The following is a 21,253-nucleotide window of genomic DNA, read 5'->3' as shown; positions in this document are numbered from 1 at the left end:
GCGGGGCGAGAATGCGCGTGGCGAGTCTACAGAGTTCTCTCCGACCCACAGAGATTCGATGGGCTCTGACGATTCATAGCTTCGAGCGATTAATCGTCACCATCTCCATCGGCCATGGTCAGTCCACTGCTGGATGAAGTTCTCCCCCGAGCTGTCCCCAAGTTCTCACGCGGCCCTGCGATGTAATGATCCGCTCAGCGCCTGCTCGACGCACCACGATTTTATTTCATCATCGCTCCGTCTCCCCCTCCTCGGTGGGACGTCCTCTCGGACGCGTTCCTTGCCTTGGCTGCCGCTCCGTCATCATCCTTGACCATCGTCCCTCCTGTCCGTGACGCCTCCTGCCCAAGCCCCACTCACTTCGCGCGATGCCATCCCACGCGTCTTCTCTCGTTCACGTGTTCCCCTTCCTGTCTTTCAACTCGGGAATTAAAGACACAAGCCACAGTGGTGCGACTGTGGCCACGCGACCCAGGCTATGGACCTATAAAGTCAACTAGAGACACATGGAGACTCAGGGAGATACATTTAAGAAAAGCCATAGCAGTGCGATTGGAGCATTTCAACCCAAACTATATACCACGTAGTAAATCCATAGAGACTCATACAGTATATATATATATATACATTGAGATCCATAGAGAGCCATAGAGACACATTGAGTTAAATAAAAAGCAAGTCATAGTGCGATTTGGGCACTGTAATTCAACCAGGGATGTGGACTGCCTCGTCAACCCGCTGTGACCTGCGCTTGTACCACGTGGGAGGAAGAGCAGCGACACGACGCGAGCTCTCTCTGCTGAAGCCCTCTCGTCGCGGCCACCAGCAGGCATCGGCCTCGAGCTCCTCACCAACATTCTACCGCTGCTGCTGCTATCTTGCTGCTGAATGTTATTACAACCACGCATCTCTCTCTCCACACTTCTTGGCAAATAAAAAAAACACCTTTCAAATGAAAAACCGTTGCGTTTGAATGAATGACGGCTCAGATGTGCAATGCTGGGTTGGGGAGATTCGTGAGCGCCGATAAGACCGCGCCTCCATGCCCATGGACCTTCAGCCCGGGTCATTTCCCGCACGGGAGCGTTACGCACGCGGCCCAGCGCTCTGTGCCGTGACTGGAACCGCAGGCGCCTCTCACTCAGCCTTTCCCCTCTGCCTGGCCATGGTGAAGCAGCGCCAGCAGCACGGGGATTCCAATTGCCGTCAGCAAAGAGAACGCAACTCACTTGCGGAGTAACCGCGTCAGCCAATTACAATCAACCAGCTCGGCTTTTAATAGAAGCGGACTTTCTTCCAAAACAAAGTGCAGAGTTGATAACAAATATTATTTTCCGTATTTTTATCACCCGCGAGTTATTTTTATTCACTGCAGTGGAAAGTTTGGGTTTTTTATTTCGCGTGAAGCACACGCACTCCAGTTCACTGACGAGAACTAAAAGGTCAAAACCGGCCCCAGGGTTGTGCTCACTTCAACAAAGGCTGCCGGAGGATATTTTCTGGAAAGCCAACGATCAGATGATGGTCGAGACTAAATAAATAATGTGAACAAAGAGAGACACGCACACGATTCAACTCCTTCAGATTCCAAGAACACAGGATGAGATGTTACTATCATTTGTGCAAGCACTTCCAAGAGTTCATGAACAGTGAGCCTGGTGAAATTTGGGGAGCGCATCGTCAGTAGTGAACCTTTGGTTCCTAGGGTGTTTCGGCCTTTCATACTATACACCCTCACCAAAGGCGGCCAGCGACAGGGTGATCAATCCTGCGCTTGCGTCCCATTCCCAATTAGTCATTGGAGTTGCCTTGTTGTTGATAGCCAACATCCCATCACAAATCCGTCCCGTGAACAATAACAACCCAACGCGTCTCTCAATAACACCGGGCCTTAACAGGTACAATATAAAATGGGTGACGTTTCGGGCAATGCCCCTACTTCATAGCACACAAATAGAGAGGCGCAGACTGGACGATGATATTTGGGGACTGACTGCGAGTATTTCCATCGTGGGGCCTGCTGATGAGAATGATTAGATCTTAAATTATGCTTTCTGATCAGACCCGTTTTAAACTGGCACGTTTATAGTTAGTTATCAAAGACATACTGTTATTTATTTAAATAAAATATGTACGACACATCCCGTCAGCCGTACGACCTGTATAATATCAGCAGCACCAATACAAGGCAACGTAACGGTGTTGATGCGGCGTGTGGAGACGCAGACTGGAGTCGTGCTGCTGTTACGCTGAGTGAAATGAAGACGCCAGAATAATCGCAGCGCGTAGGTTTATTGCTGAATTTTGGCGCGACCACCGCGTACATTTATGTTACAATGCGACTTGGGGGGGGTGGGGGGCTCGCACGGCTCCCGAGAAGTGAGTCTCCCGGCCTACCGGGCACTCGGTGGCGAGAGCGGTGCGACTCGGACCGCGTCGCCCCCGCACACGAGGCGCTCTCAGTCGATGGAGACAGAGAGGGGCGGGGGGCGACTCAGGGACGCCTGGAAGAGGAAGCCCAGGCGAGTGGGAGGCAGCAGCAGCCACGCGGTGGTGACGCGGAGCCACATACCCCCCCTCCACCCTCAAGCTCTGCGGTCCCCTGTGCATGAAGGTGTTCTCGGCCAATGAATGAGTGCTTAAACACGTGTGAGGGAAACCGGAGTGCCTGGAGACGCCGCACGCGTGCGAATATGGCAACACTCTCTCCCGTACAGACGGACCATCTGCGCGCTCCCTCTCGGCAGAGTCGTCAGGGTGTGGCTTCCTCCTCGACGCACACGGAGAGCGAGTTTCGCGACGTCCGTGTGGTGATCCATCAACCGTCGCCTGGCTCGTGCGGGCCTGTGCCACCGCCACGTCACGACAAGTCGAGCAGGGGCTCGTGCGGGGACTGCCGCCAGAAATCACGAACTCAACACATTCGTCAATAACGCCATGGCCCTAAAAGGAAACATAGTAATAGGCGACGTTTCGAGCAATGACCCTTTTTCATAACACGTGTCATTGCGACACAATGACGGGTCATCATAGAACATGTGCTCTAAAGAAGGGGCATTGCCCAAAACGTCGGCTATCATCTATTAAATGATATACTCCTGACTTGGAGTGACTGGCGCGTGATTTTGTGCTCTCCCGACAACGCAGCACTGTTCGCGATTCCGAGTAAGGGGCTGAGTTAGAATCCAGCTCGTTCAGAACTCAGCTCTTAGAGTCCTTGCGCGCACACCGTTTCACGAGCGGCACAGCACACAGCTGCTCCCTTTCCTTTGCCCTGGCTACTAGTCAAGTATCGAATGGACTGTAAGACCCCGCTGCTGCTGCTGCTGATCTACAAGGGACTCAATGGGTTAGCCTAGCAACATCTACAGGAAATGATCCGTGTTGACTCTCCAACGAGGTCCTGGAGATCTTCGCACCGCCTTCTTCTAAGGACTCTGAGATCAAGGCTCTGTTCCTGGGCTGACCGGGCTGTTGTCACTGTATTTCAGTCAGTCTTGGAAACTCGCCTCTTTAACGTGGCCTCTATACCATGTCTAGTCCTGGCGTTTACCCTGCAGGTTCTGTTCATTTCCTGATGTGCGTACACGGAGCGCATTGGTGGGACCCACGGTCCTCGAGAAACAGGGCAGCTTCTCGCACAGGGAGAGTCACTCACTCCGTCACCGTCACGATCTCGTTGAAAGTCACTCACTCCGAGATAGTCACTCACTCCGAGACAGTCACTCACTCCGAGACGATGACTGCAGCTCATACGGCCCGGGATGACGTCGGCGTGTCCGCATGATGTCATCGCTCGCGTGACGAGGATTCGTGAGCCTCTCGGCGATGATGATGATGATGACGATGATAATTAAGAGGTTTATCTTTTTCATGATTTCCGTTTAGTTACTATTCATATTATTAAAGGTGGATAAGTTGAGATAGATTCATATTCAGAGCTATGCTGTTCATGATGTTTTAAACATTACGATGATGATCTTGATTATATGAAGGATGGTTATCGATTGATGTGAACATTATTATGAAAGCGATGATTGCAGATGACGACGACACCGACGATTAATAAAAAAAGGTCACCTTTATAAATTCGTAACCATTTCGAAAATGTCGATGATAATGATTATAGATGTTGCTTAGCCTCATGATATATAGACTATATATACGGTATAATTATATATATATACCTGCTGTAGTGGACTCATCCGCCCGGCGCGTGCGAGGGGAATCCGCGGGGTGATTGACGCTGCGAGCAGTGTAGAGAAATGCGCGCCATGTGTGCGCGACAGCACTTGCCCCAAGTGTGTCTCTGTGTGTGTGTGTCTCTGTGTGTGTGTCTCTGTGTGTGTGTCTCTGTGTGTGTTTCTGTGTGTGTCTCTGTGTGTGTCTCTGTGTGTGTCTCTGTGTGTGTGTCTCTGTGTGTCTCTGTGTGTGTCTGTGTGTGTGTCTCTGTGTGTGTCTCTGTGTGTGTGTCTCTGTGTGTATCTCTGTGTGTGTGTCTCTGTGTGTCTCTGTGTGTGTCTCTGTGTGTGTGTCTCTGTGTGTCTCTGTGTGTGTATCTCTGTGTGTGTGTCTCTGTGTGTGTGTCTCTGTGTGTGTCTCTGTGTGTGTGTCTCTGTGTGTGTCTCTGTGTGTGTGTCTCTGTGTGTGTCTCTATGTGTGTGTCTCTGTGTGTGTCTATGTGTGTGTGTCTCTGTGTGTCTCTGTGTGTCTCTGCGACCCGAGTTCGATTCCCGCTCACGATCAACACCAGTGTTGATTTCCTGAACCGGTTCTGGGCCTCCCCCTAGGTTGACTCAGCCGCAAATGAGTACCTGGTGCGGTGTCTAACATCGCCACTGGGACACTGTCGGCCCGTCGTGGTGCTGGTCACCCACCCCTTTGTGTGCTGTGCCGGTCTTCATAGGTGCTCGCTAACAGCACTTGCATCAAAAGTCTGTTACATGCTTTGCAGGGGATATTTGTCTTTGTGTAAAGGGAACATATATATATATATAGGTGCAATATACAGTCACGAGATGTCTTCTCTGTGCAAACTCGCAGGATCGAATCCTCCATCCGCTTTCTCCGTGCACTTCGTCTCTTCCTCCTCCTCCTCTTCCTCCTCCTCCTCGTGTCTCACACGACTCGCGCGCAGCTCCGCGTGTGGCTGTTGGCTGTGCACATGGCGGTGTTCCAGGGTGAGACGCGAGATCGCGGGCTCCCAACTACAATCGCAGCCCTCACTCCAAGCTCAACCCAATCCCTGACCGTAGCCCTCTAACCCTATCACTGACCATAATCACGGAACCTCAACCCTCTCCCTGACCATAACCTCTTAATCCCAATATCAACAGTGGGATGGGAATACAAAAAAACAAGGTTGTGGTGAGGGTTATATAACGGAGGGTTAGGATTGAGGTTAAGCATCGGGATAGGGTTGGGGCTAAGGATAGAGTTGGTGTTAAGGATGTTGTCGGGGTTAGGGGTAGGGTCGGTGTTAGGGGTGTATGTTTGTTGAACTTCTTTCGCAGCACACGTAGCCAACCGTGCTGATCGGAGGTCGGCACAGTTGATGATATTGTTACTGTGACCCCAACTCCTGTCGCAGACGCCTCCTTTCAACTTTCACGTGCAAGGTAACGAATGAATCGCGTGCAGAGAGGGGGGGTTGTTCTGGCTGGGGGCGTGTGGGGTTGGGGGTTACCTGTGGCCTGCGGCGCAGCTTTGGGGGTCTCCGGGGTCACGTAGCGGTCACTGTCGGTGTCTGTGGGAGAGAGGCGCTCTGTCCGTGAGACGCGGAGGAATCCCTTCGGAAACCCGCGGAAGTGTCTATCGCGCGACTACTTCTGAGATCCCTTACAATGCCCTCCGATGTCAGATTTCTTTTCCCCGCACACTACGCGCCAATTAGTAAGTGATTATTATACACGTGCAAGGAAATCGGAGCATCCGGAGAAACCCCACGCGTGCGAGGGGCAACGCTCGATCCCATACAGCTGGAAACAGATGGCGATGAGTCCACACTTTGCTGTCCTGCATTGAGCTGGCGAGTCAGGGTGTGGCTCTTCCTCGACTGCCGCGGGGAAGGGAGCCTCGCGACGATTGTCATCGTGCGCGATGGTCCACCAACCCTCGCTACTGCTGCTGCTGCCCCCAAAGCGCTGCATCACAGCAGTCACGTGCAGCAGCGGAGCCACCACCACCACTACCACCACTACCACCACCACTACCACCACCACCACCACCACTACCACCACTACCACCACCACTACCACCACTTCCACCACCACTACCACTACCACCACTACCACCACCACTACCACCACCACTACCACCACTACCACTACCACCACTACCACCACCACTACCACCACTACCACCACTACCACCACTACCACTACCACCACTACCACCACTACCACTACCACCACTACCACCACCACCACCACCACTACCACCACTACCACCACCACCACTACCACCACTACCACCACTACCACCACCACTACCACCACCACCACCACTACCACCACTACCACCACCACTACCACCACTACCACCACCACTACCACCACCACCACTACCACCACTACCACCACAGCCACCACCACCACTACCACCACCACTACCACCACTACTACCACCACCACTACCACCACTACCACAGCCACCACCACCACTACCACCACCACTACCACCACTACCACCACAGCCTCAGCCACCGTCCGACTCTGAATCGTAGCGAGGGGGGTGCGGGGGGGTGGGGCTCTTACCTGAGTCGTTCTCAAACGCGAAGTCCTCGCACGTGCGCTGTCTGCAGGAGACAGAGAGAGAGAGAGCGTCCGTGCGTGAGCCATGCCACCACCACGTCGCTCCATTTACAGCGCTAACTTGCAGTGACATTTTACAAAAAACAATACAACCTTGCCCTTCAATACTGCGGTTTGCCGACCAGAACAAAATCATCAATTGGAATATTTGCCCACTTGACAACTCGATATGAGTGGCCACGATGTGTCTGGAGCGAGGCCCGAGGCACCCTCTCGTCAGGATGGTCCGATCCGAGCGGACCTCAAGCACCAGCGCTGTGACTCTGCAGTCTGCAGGGACCTCCAGCACCAGCGCTGTGGCTCTGCAGTCTGCAGGGACCTCAAGCACCAGCGCTGTGACTCTGCAGTCTGCAGGGACCTCCAGCACCAGCGCTGTGACTCTGCAGTCTGCAGGGACCTCCAGCACCAGCGCTGTGGCTCTGCAGTCTGCAGGGACCTCCAGCACCAGCGCTGTGACTCTGCAGTCTGCAGGGACCTCCAGCACCAGCGCTGTGGCTCTGCAGTCTGCAGGGACCTCAAGCACCAGCGCTGTGACTCTGCAGTCTGCAGGGACCTCCAGCACCAGCGCTGTGACTCTGCAGTCTGCAGGGACCTCAAGCACCAGCGCTGTGACTCTGCAGTCTGCAGGGACCTCAAGCACCAGCGCTGTGGCTCTGCAGTCTGCAGGGACCTCAAGCACCAGCGCTGTGGCTCTGCAGTTTGCAGGGACCTCAAGCACCAGCGCTGTGACTCTGCAGTCTGCAGGGACCTCAAGCACCAGCGCTGTGACTCTGCAGTCTGCAGGGACCTCAAGCACCAGCGCTGTGACTCTGCAATCTGCAGGGACCTCAAGCACCAGCGCTGTGGCTCTGCAGTCTGCAGGGACCTCCAGCACCAGCGCTGTGACTCTGCAGTCTGCAGGGACCTCAAGCACCAGCGCTGTGACTCTGCAGTCTGCAGGGACCTCGGCCACATGGAGACGCGCAAGGGGCTTGCTCCCTTACCAACGGCCACGCACTTCAAGTGCCGCTAGACGCCTGGCAAAAATAACACGATGTGTGGACTTAAAGGATATCCTTAGGCGACGTTTCAGGTGAAGAGCCTGCTTCACAGCACATAAATAAGCGTTGCTCAATAGTCGCTTGTTACGTGGTGTGTCGTGTTCAGGCCACGCACACAGTGCTGTTGTAATTCACGAATGTGTCAAGTGTGGTGGTGTTGTTGACTATGATTGTGCGTCACTGTCATCGCAGTAGCAGCATCGCCAACATCACTTGTTTAACATCGTGTGTGTGTGTGGTTAGTCCTCTCTGTGTGTGTGTGGTTAGTCCTCTCTGTGTGTGGTCAGTCCTCCCTGTGAGTGTGTGTGTGGTTAGTCCTCTCTGTGTGTGTGTGGTTAGTCCTGTGTGTGTGTGTGGTTAGCCCTGTGTGTGTGTGTGGTTAGCCCTGTGTGTGTGTGGTTAGTCCTCCCCGTGTGTGTGTAGTTTGTGGTATAAATGGAGGCGCCCTCAGATGTGCGGCTTACCGTGACGCTTGATGCAGAACGCGAATGTCATCTGCAAAACAAAACATAAATAGATTTAGATCACATAAACACATTGTTATAATTGTTATCGCGAAGTCACGTAGCATGTAGGCATTGCCTTCAAGCCACAGTGCGACTGTGGCCATGCAGCACAGACGAGAGAGAGATTCAGAGGAGCGCAAACCCACAGAGAAGCGGGGCAGGCAGCGAGAACAGACCACGTGTCCAAGCCCTGTGGCCCTCGACTGCGATGTGTGTCCAACCCGCCTGATCTCGACACTCCAGGTACAGTTTGACCTCTTTCGTTCTCGCCAATTGTTCTGCCGCTTTTTGTGTTGGGTATGAATATTAGTAATAGTATCGGTGCCCCTATATTTCCCCAGGAAAGCAGCAGTGAGTCTCAAGACACTGTTCTCGGGAGGCCCCTGCTACTTTGGGATTTGGCCAATTCAGCTTCAAATGAGTTGAACCTCGTGTGTGTGTGGGGGGGAGGCAAACCGGAGCACCCGGGGTAAGCACGCACGCGCGAGCGCCAGGGTACGGCGACTCCTCAACGCCCGCGGGTGGAAGGGAGTTTCGCAACACGCGTGCGTGTACCACCAACCCTGTCTTCTGGCCACCCGCAGTGCCGGATTACGGGCAGCCACGCCACGTGCAGCGGCGTAGCCACTGCGACCTGGCGCGTACCTGGCTGCATTTCCCTGCGTCTCCTCTTCACCAGAAGCCAGACGAGCAGCGCGGCGATGATGATCGTCGTGGGGATGGCGGCGAGGGTGGCGAGCAGCCAGGGGGGCCAAGCGAAGCTGTGCGCATCGTGGGGAGAGGGGGGCCCCTGCGCCTCCATCATCGCCGCGCTCATCTTCCCGCACCCCCACTGCTTCGATGAAGGCGAATCTAAAGATGGTATGGGGATAGTGGGGAAGGGGGGGGGGCAAACACATAGAGGCACGTGTTACTAAACACAACTATGATTATTTTACCAGGTAAGACCCACTGAACTATGAAGCTCTTTTTTTTCAGAAGCGACCTGGCCACTAATGATGTCCGAGCCACGCGGTTACTACTGCTGCTGCCCCCCTCCCGTCTCTTGTGAACTGACGAGTTCCGAGTGGGAAGAGTTGCGGCTGGCGGGATGGGGGTGTACTGCTGTGTGTGGTGCTGTGTAGGAGCCCCCCATTTTGGCTTTCTACTTTGTAACACCGGTGATTAATCCGCCCCCCCCCAATCCTCTCTCCCTCCTCCCTCCCCCGAATGGGTAACCGAATCGTTGGAAACGAAGCGTGCTGTGACCGCCGGTGGTGGCTCAAATCTTTGGTGGTACAGCGCCGCGGTAGCCTGGTGCTTTGGTTGTGGTGGTGTGCGGTGGTGGGGGCTGGGAGGGTGGGGGTGGTGAGGGACTGCAGCTCGCGAGGCCGTCTCGCCGAGGCGTGCGACTCACGGGCGAAGGTGAGGCAGTACTCGGCACGCCGCCCGCGCCTCTCGCACGCCCACACGCCCTGCGAGCTGCTCTGGGCGCCACGCACCGCCAGCTCCACGCCTCGCCGCTCGGGGTCTCGCTCGCCGTTGCGCCACCACGCGACCGCCTCGTCGGCCGCGCCCGCCGAGCCCCGCGCGGCGCACCGGAGGGTGATGTTCTGCGACTGTCGCACGGGCCCCGGGTGGTCTGACACCACCACCACGGGCGCGTCGCAGTCTGCCAAATAGACACGCGCACGATGCTCGACGCGAGATCCGTAGTCGCATCGCGTAACCACGAGTCGCGCGCTACTGACGAGTCGCCCGCTACTGACGAGTCGCCCTGACCGTGCACGTGGGGAGAACATCGGAGCACCCAGAGACCACCCTCGCCTCGCGCGAGGGGCAACACCCTAAACCCAGACGGAGATCGGTGCACTTCGTGAATTGCCTTCCTGGGTCTGCCTCCTCCTAGACGCCCACGGGCAGGGAGTCTCACAACGTCTGTGCAGTGATACACCAACCCCTGCGGCCTTCACAATTATTCACCCCCCGCGACCCCTCCAGAATGGGATGCCATGCGGCTGAGTCATTAGTATCTATTTGTATGTGGAGAGATAGACATGTGAAGGGGACGAATTGTCTGCAAGGAAGGAGGCTGAGCCAAAATACAGCAGCACCACGACAGTAGTACAAAGTGGCTTTATTGTTATGATGATGGGTCATGGTTAATCCACTGCTGGATGAAGGCCTCCGCCAAGCCGCCACCCACAATGACGATCCTGTCATGCTCTCTCTACGGGTTGATTTCATCGCCACATCTCCAAAGGCTCGACCACCTTTGTCTTTGTGGCGATGTTTATAAATCGCACTATCTACTCGTTTGAGGCTGAGTCGACCTAAAAGGAGGACCGGTTCAGATAATCGTCACCGGTGCTGGCCGTGAGCGGGAATCGAACTTGGGTCGCATAGTGTAGCTGCTCACGACCACGACCGTCCACCAGCACCACCCGCGTACCTGGTCTGACATTGAGCCTCACACGGAGCGAGACATCTCCCCACTCGAATGTGAAGACCCCCGCATCTCCCAGGTGCAGCTGGCGCAGCTGCAGGACGCACGGCTGAGCCTCGCGGAGCGTGTGGCGCTTGGCGAAGCGTTTCTGGTCCTCGCCGTCCCCCACGCACTCCGGGTGGTCGGGGACCCACGTCCAGTTGGGGTGGGGGCCTTGAGACTCCCCTGGCCTGGAGCACGGCACCGACGCAGAGCCTCCCTCCACCGCCTGCACCGACACCACCTCGTCTGCTGACGACGCCGACGCCGCTGCTGCTGCAATAATAATAATAATAATGACGATGATGAGGATGTCAACTTGAAAGGCGCCGCTGCCGCACAGGACGACTCTGAGGCGCCATGCAGAAGAACCGCAGACGAGCGAGAAGGAAGCAGCAGCCACGCGATGAGCCGGTGCTACCAACAATTGCCACTTATTGAGTGTTGGCATGTGCGAGGAAACTGGAGCACCCGGAGGAAACCCACGCGTGCGACGGGGAACACTTTATCCCGCGCAGATGGACCAGGTGGCGTCAACAGTTGTTGTGTACTGCATTTTCCCGGCATAGCCATGGCGTGGTTCCTCCTCGATGTCCACGGGAAGGAAGTTTTACAAAATCTGCGTGGGGTCCACCAACCCTCGCTGTTGCCTCCCCTGTGCCGGGTTATAGCGCCTGTCACAGAAAATCCACTCCCAATCCAAGGTCAAACTGAAATCCTCCTAAAAAGAGCACCGAAGCGGTGCTAAACTCCTCTTCACAATCCTGAAGCGGTAATTCCACATCGTTGTGGCACGTGCGAGTTTAACCATTGGGAAACCACCGCTGACTTCGCGCAAAGTGGTACTCATTTTATCAACCTCGGAGCAAGGGATGATGATGGGCTGAAGTCAAGCCCCAACCGAGGATGTGACCTGGCGCCTGTCCGATGGCGAGCCACGCGCTATCCCCCTGAGAGCCACCACGTAGCCGGTTTCCCCAGATGAAGGCGCAGCCCTGCAATTGCGAGCTCACGCCCCTGCTGGTGCAAGGGTCTCCACAAGAAAGTCCCACTGTAGGGTATTTGGCCTACTCTTTCACACTGGCCATGCGTCTTGGAGGAGGTGGGAGGACCCAGACTTTACCCCACGACACGCAACCCGAGGCCGCCCGAGTCCCCAGCACACGGCCCCCACCCCCACCTCCCCGTCGGGCTCGCACCTGCAGCGCAGCAGACGGCGACGAACACCACGAGGACTCGGCTGGGCCCGGTTCGCGAGGCGCTCATCGTGGGTGAGGTCCGGGTCCTTGCTGGAGGAGTCCGAGCTGAGCGCGCGCGCGCGCACGGAGAGAGAAGAGGGCGAGCGAGAGAGAATGTGGTGTGTGGTGAGCGAGCAGTCGTGGAAGGGAGAACCACCGGTTGGCATGCAGCCTTTATGAGACTGGCATCGGCCGTGACTCATCTGCAGTAGTGTGGAAACTGATAACAACTGGATTCATAATAAATAATACATATTTAGCGTGTTTAAGCTCAAATTGAAAGAAACAACAATTTCCCTTGCGCAATAGCCGCATGGATAAATGCAAAGTGTGTGGCGTCGTGTTGTTAGCAGCGGTGGCTTTGCGCTCACTCAGGTTGTTCCATGCTCAGACCTGCCGTGGTGTTTCCACGGCTCCTGCCCGCCACCCCTGACCCTTCATCAAATGTCACACCGATTATCATCATCACCACCACCACCACTATCGTCATCACCACCACCACCACCACCATCGACCATGGGGTATACATAGAGATATATGTGTATCCGTACAACTCTGTTGTCAATCCACTGCTGGATGAGGGCCTCCACGCTGTGCGTGTCATGGCTGGTAGCGGGAGGGCGGGGGACGATAGGGGGGGGTATATGACCATACTTCATCAGGCTGGCTCAGTTTGGGTTGTAGGGGAAGAATGTAAGCAGAAGCATATACAGTACAGTACAACGGTGAATGTTACTGCCCTCCTGCTGCCCATAACGTAACCACCCCCCCACCCGCCCCTGGGCAGCAGCCCATGAATGACAATCGATCCACCCACTAACCAGGCTCAAACCTGCTTAGCTTCCAGCCCGACCCTGGACTGAGGCTGGACTGTGCGTGCCATCAGCTGGAGCCGATTCGTCCCCCGGGTTGACAATTCCCCCGTTTACCCGGGTGTGGGGATTATGTTTGTTTTATCAATCATGTGCAGTCCGACGTTTCGCTGCTTGTGGCTAGCAGCTAATCCAGGACAAGAGCAACAACAACAACAAAACCCCCGAAACAACTCGGAAACACATCGGAGAGCTACGCACCAGCAAAGCCTCCAACACCATACGCAGTCCTATAAGTGATTAATACTGACAACGATAATGATTATCTTCGCCGTCGTTATCCACTGCCACATCATCACCAGCATCACCATTGCCGATGGATACAGTGACATCATCATCATCGCCCGCGAGCGACTAGGTTGAGAATTTCCGTGAAAAACTCAACTCAGGTTTTCGCTCAAATTTGTATGAAAATAGCCGCGTGTAGGTACGCGGGGGCGAGGGGGGCTCTCCCCGCGGTCAAACTTTCTCCGAACTGATGCGAGAGGCGTGGGGGGCAGGGAGCGGGGTGGGGGGGGGGCACTGAGGCAGGGGCTACGAGGCAGAGCCACGGCTCCACCGGTCGTACACCACGACACTGTCGTCCATAGGCCAGGTGATGGACTTGTCTGCACCACAACATATTCACGAAGTACTCTTTGTGTAGAATATTAACGACAATATAAATAGCTCCCTCGTCCTATGTTATGTTTTCCTTGTAAACAAATTACGCAATCTTTTGTTCACATCAGCCACATTGCCTGTTGGATGGGAGTACAAACCTATCAACAGCATTGGTGCGATACGAAGCAAAGGTAAACCTGAGCCAGCTTCAACGTTCTCTTGTCTCATCAGCAGGGTCAGGTTTGCCTGTCTGTACCAGCTGATTCTCGCCCCCTCCCCTCCCCACCCCTTCCTCGTCTTTCCCAGCGGAGGGAATCAAACCCGCAGCGCTGTTGGTTTGTGGTCAAAAGACCGCAGTGGGTGGGGTTTGACTGTGTGGTCCCCTCTCACCTGCACCGCAACCCCAATGCATGGGCCGCGGCAGCTCTGTGTGAGAGACTCTGAGAGTGAGCGGAACGAGGATCCTGAGCACCCCGGGGGGGGGGGGGGGAGTCGCTGCGTCTCATCAGAGCCTACGACTGCTGCTGCTGCTGCTGCTGCGGGAAGTGAAGCTGATGATGATGATGATGGTGGTGATGATTGCGCCACTTGCGTGAGATACGGCAACTACGACGCTGTGTACACGTGGCTCGCTTCCCCCTATTCCTTGGGTCTTTAGGTAAAGTCTCGTGACTTTGCGTGGGTTCGACCCCGACCCTGGCGCCTGCTGCTGTATATTTGGAGTTCTCCCCGCGGTTGCGTGGATTTTTCTCCGGGCCCTCCGGGTTTTCCCTCCACATTTAGAAATACGCGTCTAGAGTGTGTGGCTGCTGCTGTACATGTCCACGTGTAGAAACACGCGTCTAGAGTGTGTCGCTGCTATACATTTCCACGTGATAAGCCACTTCGTTAAGTTGTCATTTGCATCCAGGTCGCTTCTGAAAAAGAGCGATGTAGCTCAGTGGGCCTTACTTGGTCAAATATGCCGTGCTTTTGTTTAACAGCTATTGGATGTAATTCTGAGTGAAACGTCGAACAAAATCGTCACAATTCTGCTCGCTTTTCAAGATTCCTCCTCCTCCTGAGAAACCAACACATTCGGGACGATTAGCCCCACATGACAACGTGATGTGATTGGCTCTGTCGGGTGGTGAAGGGCTATAATAAAGAAACATGACTTTATATTTACACGATAATCAAACTCAAGAGAAATTACTTGTGAATCCTGAATATTGGTCGTGAAATACTCTGCGTAACATTCTCTCTGAGGCTCTCAGAAACAAAGATACAAACATACCACGAGCAGACAGCGCCATCTGTGCGTGGCCCCAGCAGCACCCCCTCCCCCGCTGCTCACTCGCCTGCGCACAGGGGACGAGGTCGATCTTCAGGCTCCGTGCGTCGCGCTCCCTTCGACGCCGCGCCGTCTGCACCTCTTCGCGCCTCCTCGTGCCGTAAACAGTAACAGCGGAGGGAGGGCAACCGGACACACGGACCGACGCACCCGTCCAACTAACGCGCCCACCACCAGCCAACGCGCAGTGGCACTGCCACCTGTCCTCTGCGACTCGGTGTCACCTCCCGAATATAAAAAGTGGCGCGCTAGGCGCTGACGTCGGTGGGGCGCTGCATTCATTGGAGGAGAGCCCCGCGGTCCGCGCGGTTTACGGGAAATCGGAGCCTCGACCGTGGAAACATCATCAGCAGATCCGTGTCTCGCCTCGCTGCCTCCTAATCGGCGCGCAGTGAAAGGGCAGTGCGTGTTTTGTGTGTGTGCATGGTGGTTCCAGATGAGATCCGTGACGCGTGCAAGATAGAGATAAGCGCGAAATGATAACGGGGCCCGAATGAGATCCTGCGGCGACACGGGCTGACATTTCGCTCGAGTGGAAACATCAACGAGTAAACAACGAGTTCTTGTTGTTGTTGCTGCTGCTGCTACTAAGAATAACAATACTGGTGGTGGTGGCGGCGACTATTGTAATTGACGTCGTCAAAGCGATCGGGTCTCCTGGCCGCCGACCGCAGCCGGTGCCGCGCGTTGAGACATTCGCGCACCGCGGCCGCACCGCGGTGGCTGGAAGCCGCTCCCAGCGGTTTGACCGCGAGAGGAGAGGCCTTGACGCAAATGCGAATGGTGGCGGGCAGACACGTGCCTTATCGGAGGCGGCAGCAGTGGAAATGAGCAATGCCAGTTCTGACAAATTAATCTGCCAGCCTCGGCAATCATCACCTTGCAACCAGGGCCCCTTATCTGGAGAACCGCTATATCTATGGGACATTTTTGCCAGTATCGACATGATGAAAAAAATAAGAATAGGTTTTGCAAACAATGGAAACAAGCACGATATTTGTTTGCATGTTTTGCCACAAGTGTGTGTGGTGAATGGCTTGCAAAAAGAGTAGCTATTTGGTGTTTGAACATCTTAACGGCCGTTTTATTGCCAGAAAGGGTAAACCCTGTTCTGATATTTTTGTCATTATTTCGAGCGTCGTCGTTACACGAGCGGCGCTCCGCCCGCCGTGGCCGCGTGCTTGTCACACTGCGCTGGGCGTGGTGCACAAGCACAATTAATTCAAATGTTACAAAAACTAAACTCATCAACACGTGTGTTCATTACTCTGCCCTAAACGACCGGTTGCGACATTCAGCGTCTCACCAGCAGAGTCGACAGGCTTGCGTCAAGCAATGCTGGCGATCTGCTGCCAGATGTTTGCGAGGCCAAGGGCCCATGTCTCGTCTGTGAGTTCCGCGCCGATCCGTCCGGGACACAGCCGATCGGCCACTGACGTCGCTGTGCAGTCGTAGGTGGCGGCCGGTACATGACTTCAGGTATTGTATTGTGTGTAGTGTGTGTATGTATTGTGTGTATGTATTGTGTGTATGTAAGTTGAACTTATTTTGCACCGTACGCCGGCAACCCTGATTATAATCGGCGGTGCGGTGGAAAGGGCAAAAAAGACAAAATACAAAAAGGAGTTTTAAAGAGATTAATTTCCAATCTATAGAAATTTGGTTTCCATGGCGCGTTCATTTCTGGGTCCCGTGAGACGATTCGGGGGGGTGGGGCTACCTCCCCCCGCCCCCCCGTGCCTCTCCCACCAACCCCGCTAGGCTCTGCCGCGTGACTTGCTGTCAATGCAGCAAGTGAGACCGCGAGCCTCGTTTTCTGCGCGTGGTCGGATGTGTGCATATTGAACTTCTTTCGCACCGTACGCAGCGCACCGTGCTAATCGCAGGTGCGGGGGAAGGACGACCGACGACGAGCGTGGTGGTTGTCTCCCCGTAGGCGCCGCGGAATCTTTTTGCGGAGTTTCTCTGCCGAGTTTCTCTGCCGAGTCTCTCTGCCGAGTCTCTCTGCCGAGTCTCTCTGCCGAGTCTCTCTGCCGAGTCTCTCTGCCGAGTTTCTCTGCCGAGTCTCTCTGCCGAGTCTCTCTGCCGAGTTTCTCTGCCGAGTCTCTCTGCCGAGTCTCTCTGCCGAGTTTCTTTGCCGAGTCTCTCTGCGGAGTTTATCTGCGGAGTTTATCTGCCGAGTCTCTCTGCCGAGTCTCTCTGCCGAGTCTCTCTGCCGAGTTTCTCTGCCGAGTCTCTGCCGAGTTTCTCTGCCGAGTCTCTCTGCCGAGTCTCTCTGCCGAGTCTCTGCCGAGTTTCTCTGCCGAGTCTCTCTGCCGAGTCTCTCTGCCGAGTTTATCTGCCGAGTCTCTCTACGGAGTTTATCTGCGGAGTCTCTCTGCCGCCTTCGTGCCCGAGCGAAGCGACGACCCCTTGAAAGAGCGCGTGGCCAAACGTCCGAATGAAAGACCCTCTTGAAACCTTGTCTTGAGACTCAGCAATGTGCATCGTATTTTCTCAGCAACATAAACAGCTTTAGACGAGAACACGAGCTGCGTTTCAATTTCGTGCATTTGTTGTTTGTTTGACTCAAAGCGGAGTTGACGAATTTATCTAAACAATTGCACCCTCGTAAGAGCAGGGTATGGTTATCGCAATTGCGCTGTGAGACCCAGCGGGCCTGAGCTCGCTTCACAGTCGCCACAGATTAAGAACCGCAACCAGCAAGCGATTCCTGAACAGGTCCTGGGAACCACCCCCCATAAATAACTCAGCGTGGGGTGGCATTGATCCAGCAGTGGAATGACAAAAGGGAAACGTTTGCGAGCCATGACATTCGTTTTCTAATAAATGAATGAGAACGAGGGAAACATCGCGGGTTCCCGTTGAGCGGCTCCTCGCGGGATTTTTCATTGACACCGCGGGGAGGGAGCCGCCCCAGCCACGCTGCGCGCGTCACGCGCGGCCCTGGAGCGGTCACCGGACCGGCGAGTGATGACGTCACAGCGTTTTGAGAATCGACGCTCGGCGGCCTGACTCGAGCTTTGGTGAAGGCGCAGTCGGTTCCCAAGAGTTGGCGGAAAAAATGTCGTCTTTGTCCAACAGCTCTAAGGCAGGAACCGCTCTCCACTGGGCCGGCCCGGGCCCACGCGGTCCGCGTTCCCCGCGTGCACGGAACGCGTGCCGCAGGGGCTGGCGCTGATCTCGAGCGAGTGAGCGCTGTCTCTCCCACGCAGATCTATCTCTCTCTCTGTCTCTCGTACCTCCATCTGTCCTTGTGTTTTTATCGCTCCCTGCTTGTCCCTCCGTGTATCTCGCTCCCTACTTCATTTCTCCCTCTCTTTTTTTCTCGATTTAAAGCTTTCGTGACTGCAGGGATTCATCTTCTTGGTTCTTTCGGTAAAGTCACGTAGAAGAGAAATAATAAAATAACAAAAAATAAAACGTAATAAAATACATTTCTCACGACGTTTCGGCCACAACGCAAGCAGCCGTCCTCAGGTGAAGAACAGGACTGTCGGAAAGACAGCGTCTGAATGAACACCACCAAGCTTGGCAGCGTATATTTAAGCTGGGTTAGAGGAGGAGGGCGCCTTGACAAAGGAATTAGCATATCAACAGATGAATTTAGCATATTTATGGAAAATGCAGATATGGGATTAGTCACAAAATTACTTGTCAAGGCGCCAAGCTTGGTGGTGTTCATTCAGACGCTGTCTTTCCGACAGCCCTGTTCTTCACCTGAGGACGGCTGTTTGTGTTATGGCTGAAACGTCGTGAGAATTTTATTATGTTTTATTTGTATTATTTTATTATTTTATTATTTCCCTTCCTGACTGTGTCGGGTGGTGGAGGGTTACGACACATTTATACTTACGCGATCTAACCCTAAAACCTTTATCATGAATAATATTGGTCGCGAACGCCTACGTGTTAAATGTATCCTTCATTCACCCATCAGCGATCCACTCAATTCTCTCGTTCATTATCCCCTCCAGCCATTCATTAATTCAGTCAAACTCCCACTCATTGACCCGCACGAATGACGTCATTATCCCATTAATTCATTCCCTGCTTAATTCATTCCCTGCCGCCGTGTCTCCCCTCCTCCCGCTCCCCCTCACACCAATTCCTCTCCACCACAACCTCCACTCCCTCACTTTCGCTTCCTCTATAAGGAGCTGCAGAGGGGGGAGGACTCTATCCCGGGCCTTCGATCCCTGAAGGGGCGGGGGCTTAAATAGACCGAGGGGACCTCAGGGAGCCTCATCTGCCATTTTGCCCCGGACCTCGAAAATATTTTCGGTGACTCCCCCCCGCCACCTCGATCTCCCCTTCTCTCTTCCTCTCCATTTCTCTCCTCTGCCTCTCCTACCCCCCTCCCTCCTTCCCTCTCCCTGCAGTTATCGCGTTGCGGTTTAAATCGCATTGCTTTGCAGGAAACAGCGAAGCAAAAAAAAACGCAAAATCGTACCCAGAGCGTTCCACCTTCAACGATAGCGGAACGCAAGTGGGGGGCGGGGCTGGAGTGGGAGGAGAGAGCGGGGTGGGGGGTAGCAGCGCCCAATGCACGGCTCTGTGTGTAGTGTGTCGGGGCCCGCACTAAAGGCCACCAGGGGCCGCCAGGAGCCCGCGGGCCTTGCGATGAAGGACGCCGCTTCGGTGGGAAACGTCTGACCATCTCGATTCTCAATCCGCTGTCTCCCCGTGGCTCCAGGCCGAGGGGGCTACAACTCGAGCCGTGCATCGATCGGGTGACCCCCCCCCCACGCGGGGCCGCTGGGGTGCGGCCCGTGACGCGCCGACGGTGACCCGACTCGCGCTCGAGCGGCGACTTCTTCTCCTGCTGCGGCCCGCGACTCGCGGGCGACTCGACACGAGTCGGGGCCCCACGACGAACCCCGCCTCGCCCGGCTCCCCCCCCCCCGGCATTGGGTTGAAGCGTGCAGCACCGCGCGGTGCAGCAAAGCGCGGCGCAGCAAAGCGCGGTGCAGCAAACACACGCAGCGATGAGAAGGAAACGCTCAGATGAACAATGCTGGATAAATACTCAGTTTATTTATTCGCGTATAAATTACTTCCCACCTCGACACAGTGTGCCGGTTTACACGGATGAGTCTGAGTTCCTAGACGATACCTGCGAATCATCAACAGGCGAACGGCTGAACGCGAACACCCATTTTGACAGACGAGACGTGACGCGCGTCGCTCGGGCCACGAGGTGGGGGGCCTCCTCGCCCGGCGGCCCCGCCCGAGGTGGCGCCGCTTCGCCGCCTCCACTTTCCCCACGTGGCCAACAACGGTGAGTGATGCGATAACCGTTTGCGATGAGTGGGGGATGAACGGGCAATTGACTCTCGTTGGCCGCGTGGACAGATGGGATGCGACTCAAGCTGTGTGGCCCACGGTGGTGCCGAGTGCTGTCCCTGGCCCATGGACTCGGTGGCATCGACGCAGCGGACGTGACACCAAGATGCACGCCGAGCGCGTCGCACACACACTGCGCGACCCGCCTCACTCATCAGCGGTCACCGTAAACTCTCACGCGCCCTATTCAGTTGTGCCACGCGTGTACGTGGAAGAGAGATCTTCACGGTGTGTGTTGTGCGTGTGTAGCTGTGTGTTTGTCACGTGCTGTGGAGAACCATCACACGAAACGTCGCCTGTTATATATTTTTCTTTTAAGGCCACACACACGGTGCTTGCTATTGACGAATGTGTTGACTTATCGTTGTTTTTGTTTGTACACCACCACTGCCAACGCAGCAGCTTTTGTTGTGCAGGGTGTACTCAGTGTAACACATGCATTTAGCGTACATACAGTGCTCTTAACGAGAGACAATGACGGCGCATGATGAGAAAGCGTGATCAGCACCACGTCTGGCAGCGTTTGTTTCCTCTCTGCTGATGTTTGCAGGCTGAGTCGACCTAGGAGAATCCGAGCAACGGGCTCAAGGGAAAATCTCGCTACCGATGTTAGCCGTGGTCTTGGAATCTAACTCAGATCGTCGCTTGGTGGAGCTTGACAATAATTATGCCACCTCTCGCCACAGAATGTGTTGATTACATTCATGCGGTCAGGAGAGCCACGATTAGTCCTTGTATTTCAAGAAGTAGTCGGCCATCTGATGATGAGTGTCTATTCTACACGTGGGAGGAAACCCACGCCTTCCACGGGAAGCAACACTCTGTCCCCGTACAAATGGAAAAAGATGGAGATTAGTCCACTAACTAACGGACACACGCCCACGCATACGTGCACGTGCGTGTGGAAACGTGATAATAAAAGCTCACGAAGTCAAGGAAAATCATCCTTCACCATCATCAGGGCGATGACGGTGATCTCGCGTGCCCACTAACAATATATCGTGAGGTCAACTCACGCGGAAAACATAAAAATAGAACA

The 21,253-nt window shown here is 54.9% G+C and overlaps 1 protein-coding gene across 1 annotated transcript; it reads right to left on the bottom strand.

Annotated features, from left to right (window-relative positions):
• Positions 1 to 4,427: 4,427 nt before the first annotated feature.
• Positions 4,428 to 12,445, bottom strand: LOC133343116 (uncharacterized). The gene is made up of 9 exons (XM_061552623.1): positions 12,432 to 12,445; positions 12,003 to 12,126; positions 10,790 to 11,051; positions 9,755 to 10,009; positions 9,004 to 9,210; positions 8,317 to 8,347; positions 6,756 to 6,796; positions 5,687 to 5,746; positions 4,428 to 5,156 (listed from the first exon to the last, which is right to left on the bottom strand). The coding sequence occupies exons 1-9, from the start codon at positions 12,443 to 12,445 to the stop codon at positions 5,119 to 5,121; spliced, it is 1,032 nt and encodes a 343-aa protein (XP_061408607.1). The 3' UTR covers positions 4,428 to 5,118.
• Between the last annotated feature and the right edge of the window lie 8,808 nt (positions 12,446 to 21,253).

The sequence above is a fragment of the Lethenteron reissneri genome, chromosome 16 (assembly GCF_015708825.2).
Source record: "Lethenteron reissneri isolate LAM-NWPU_2019-01 chromosome 16, ASM1570882v1, whole genome shotgun sequence".
NCBI classification, from domain to species: Eukaryota; Metazoa; Chordata; class Hyperoartia; order Petromyzontiformes; family Petromyzontidae; genus Lethenteron; species Lethenteron reissneri.
The sequence above is the reverse complement of the archived record's forward strand: the minus strand, read 5'-3'. Positions and strand labels throughout refer to the sequence as shown.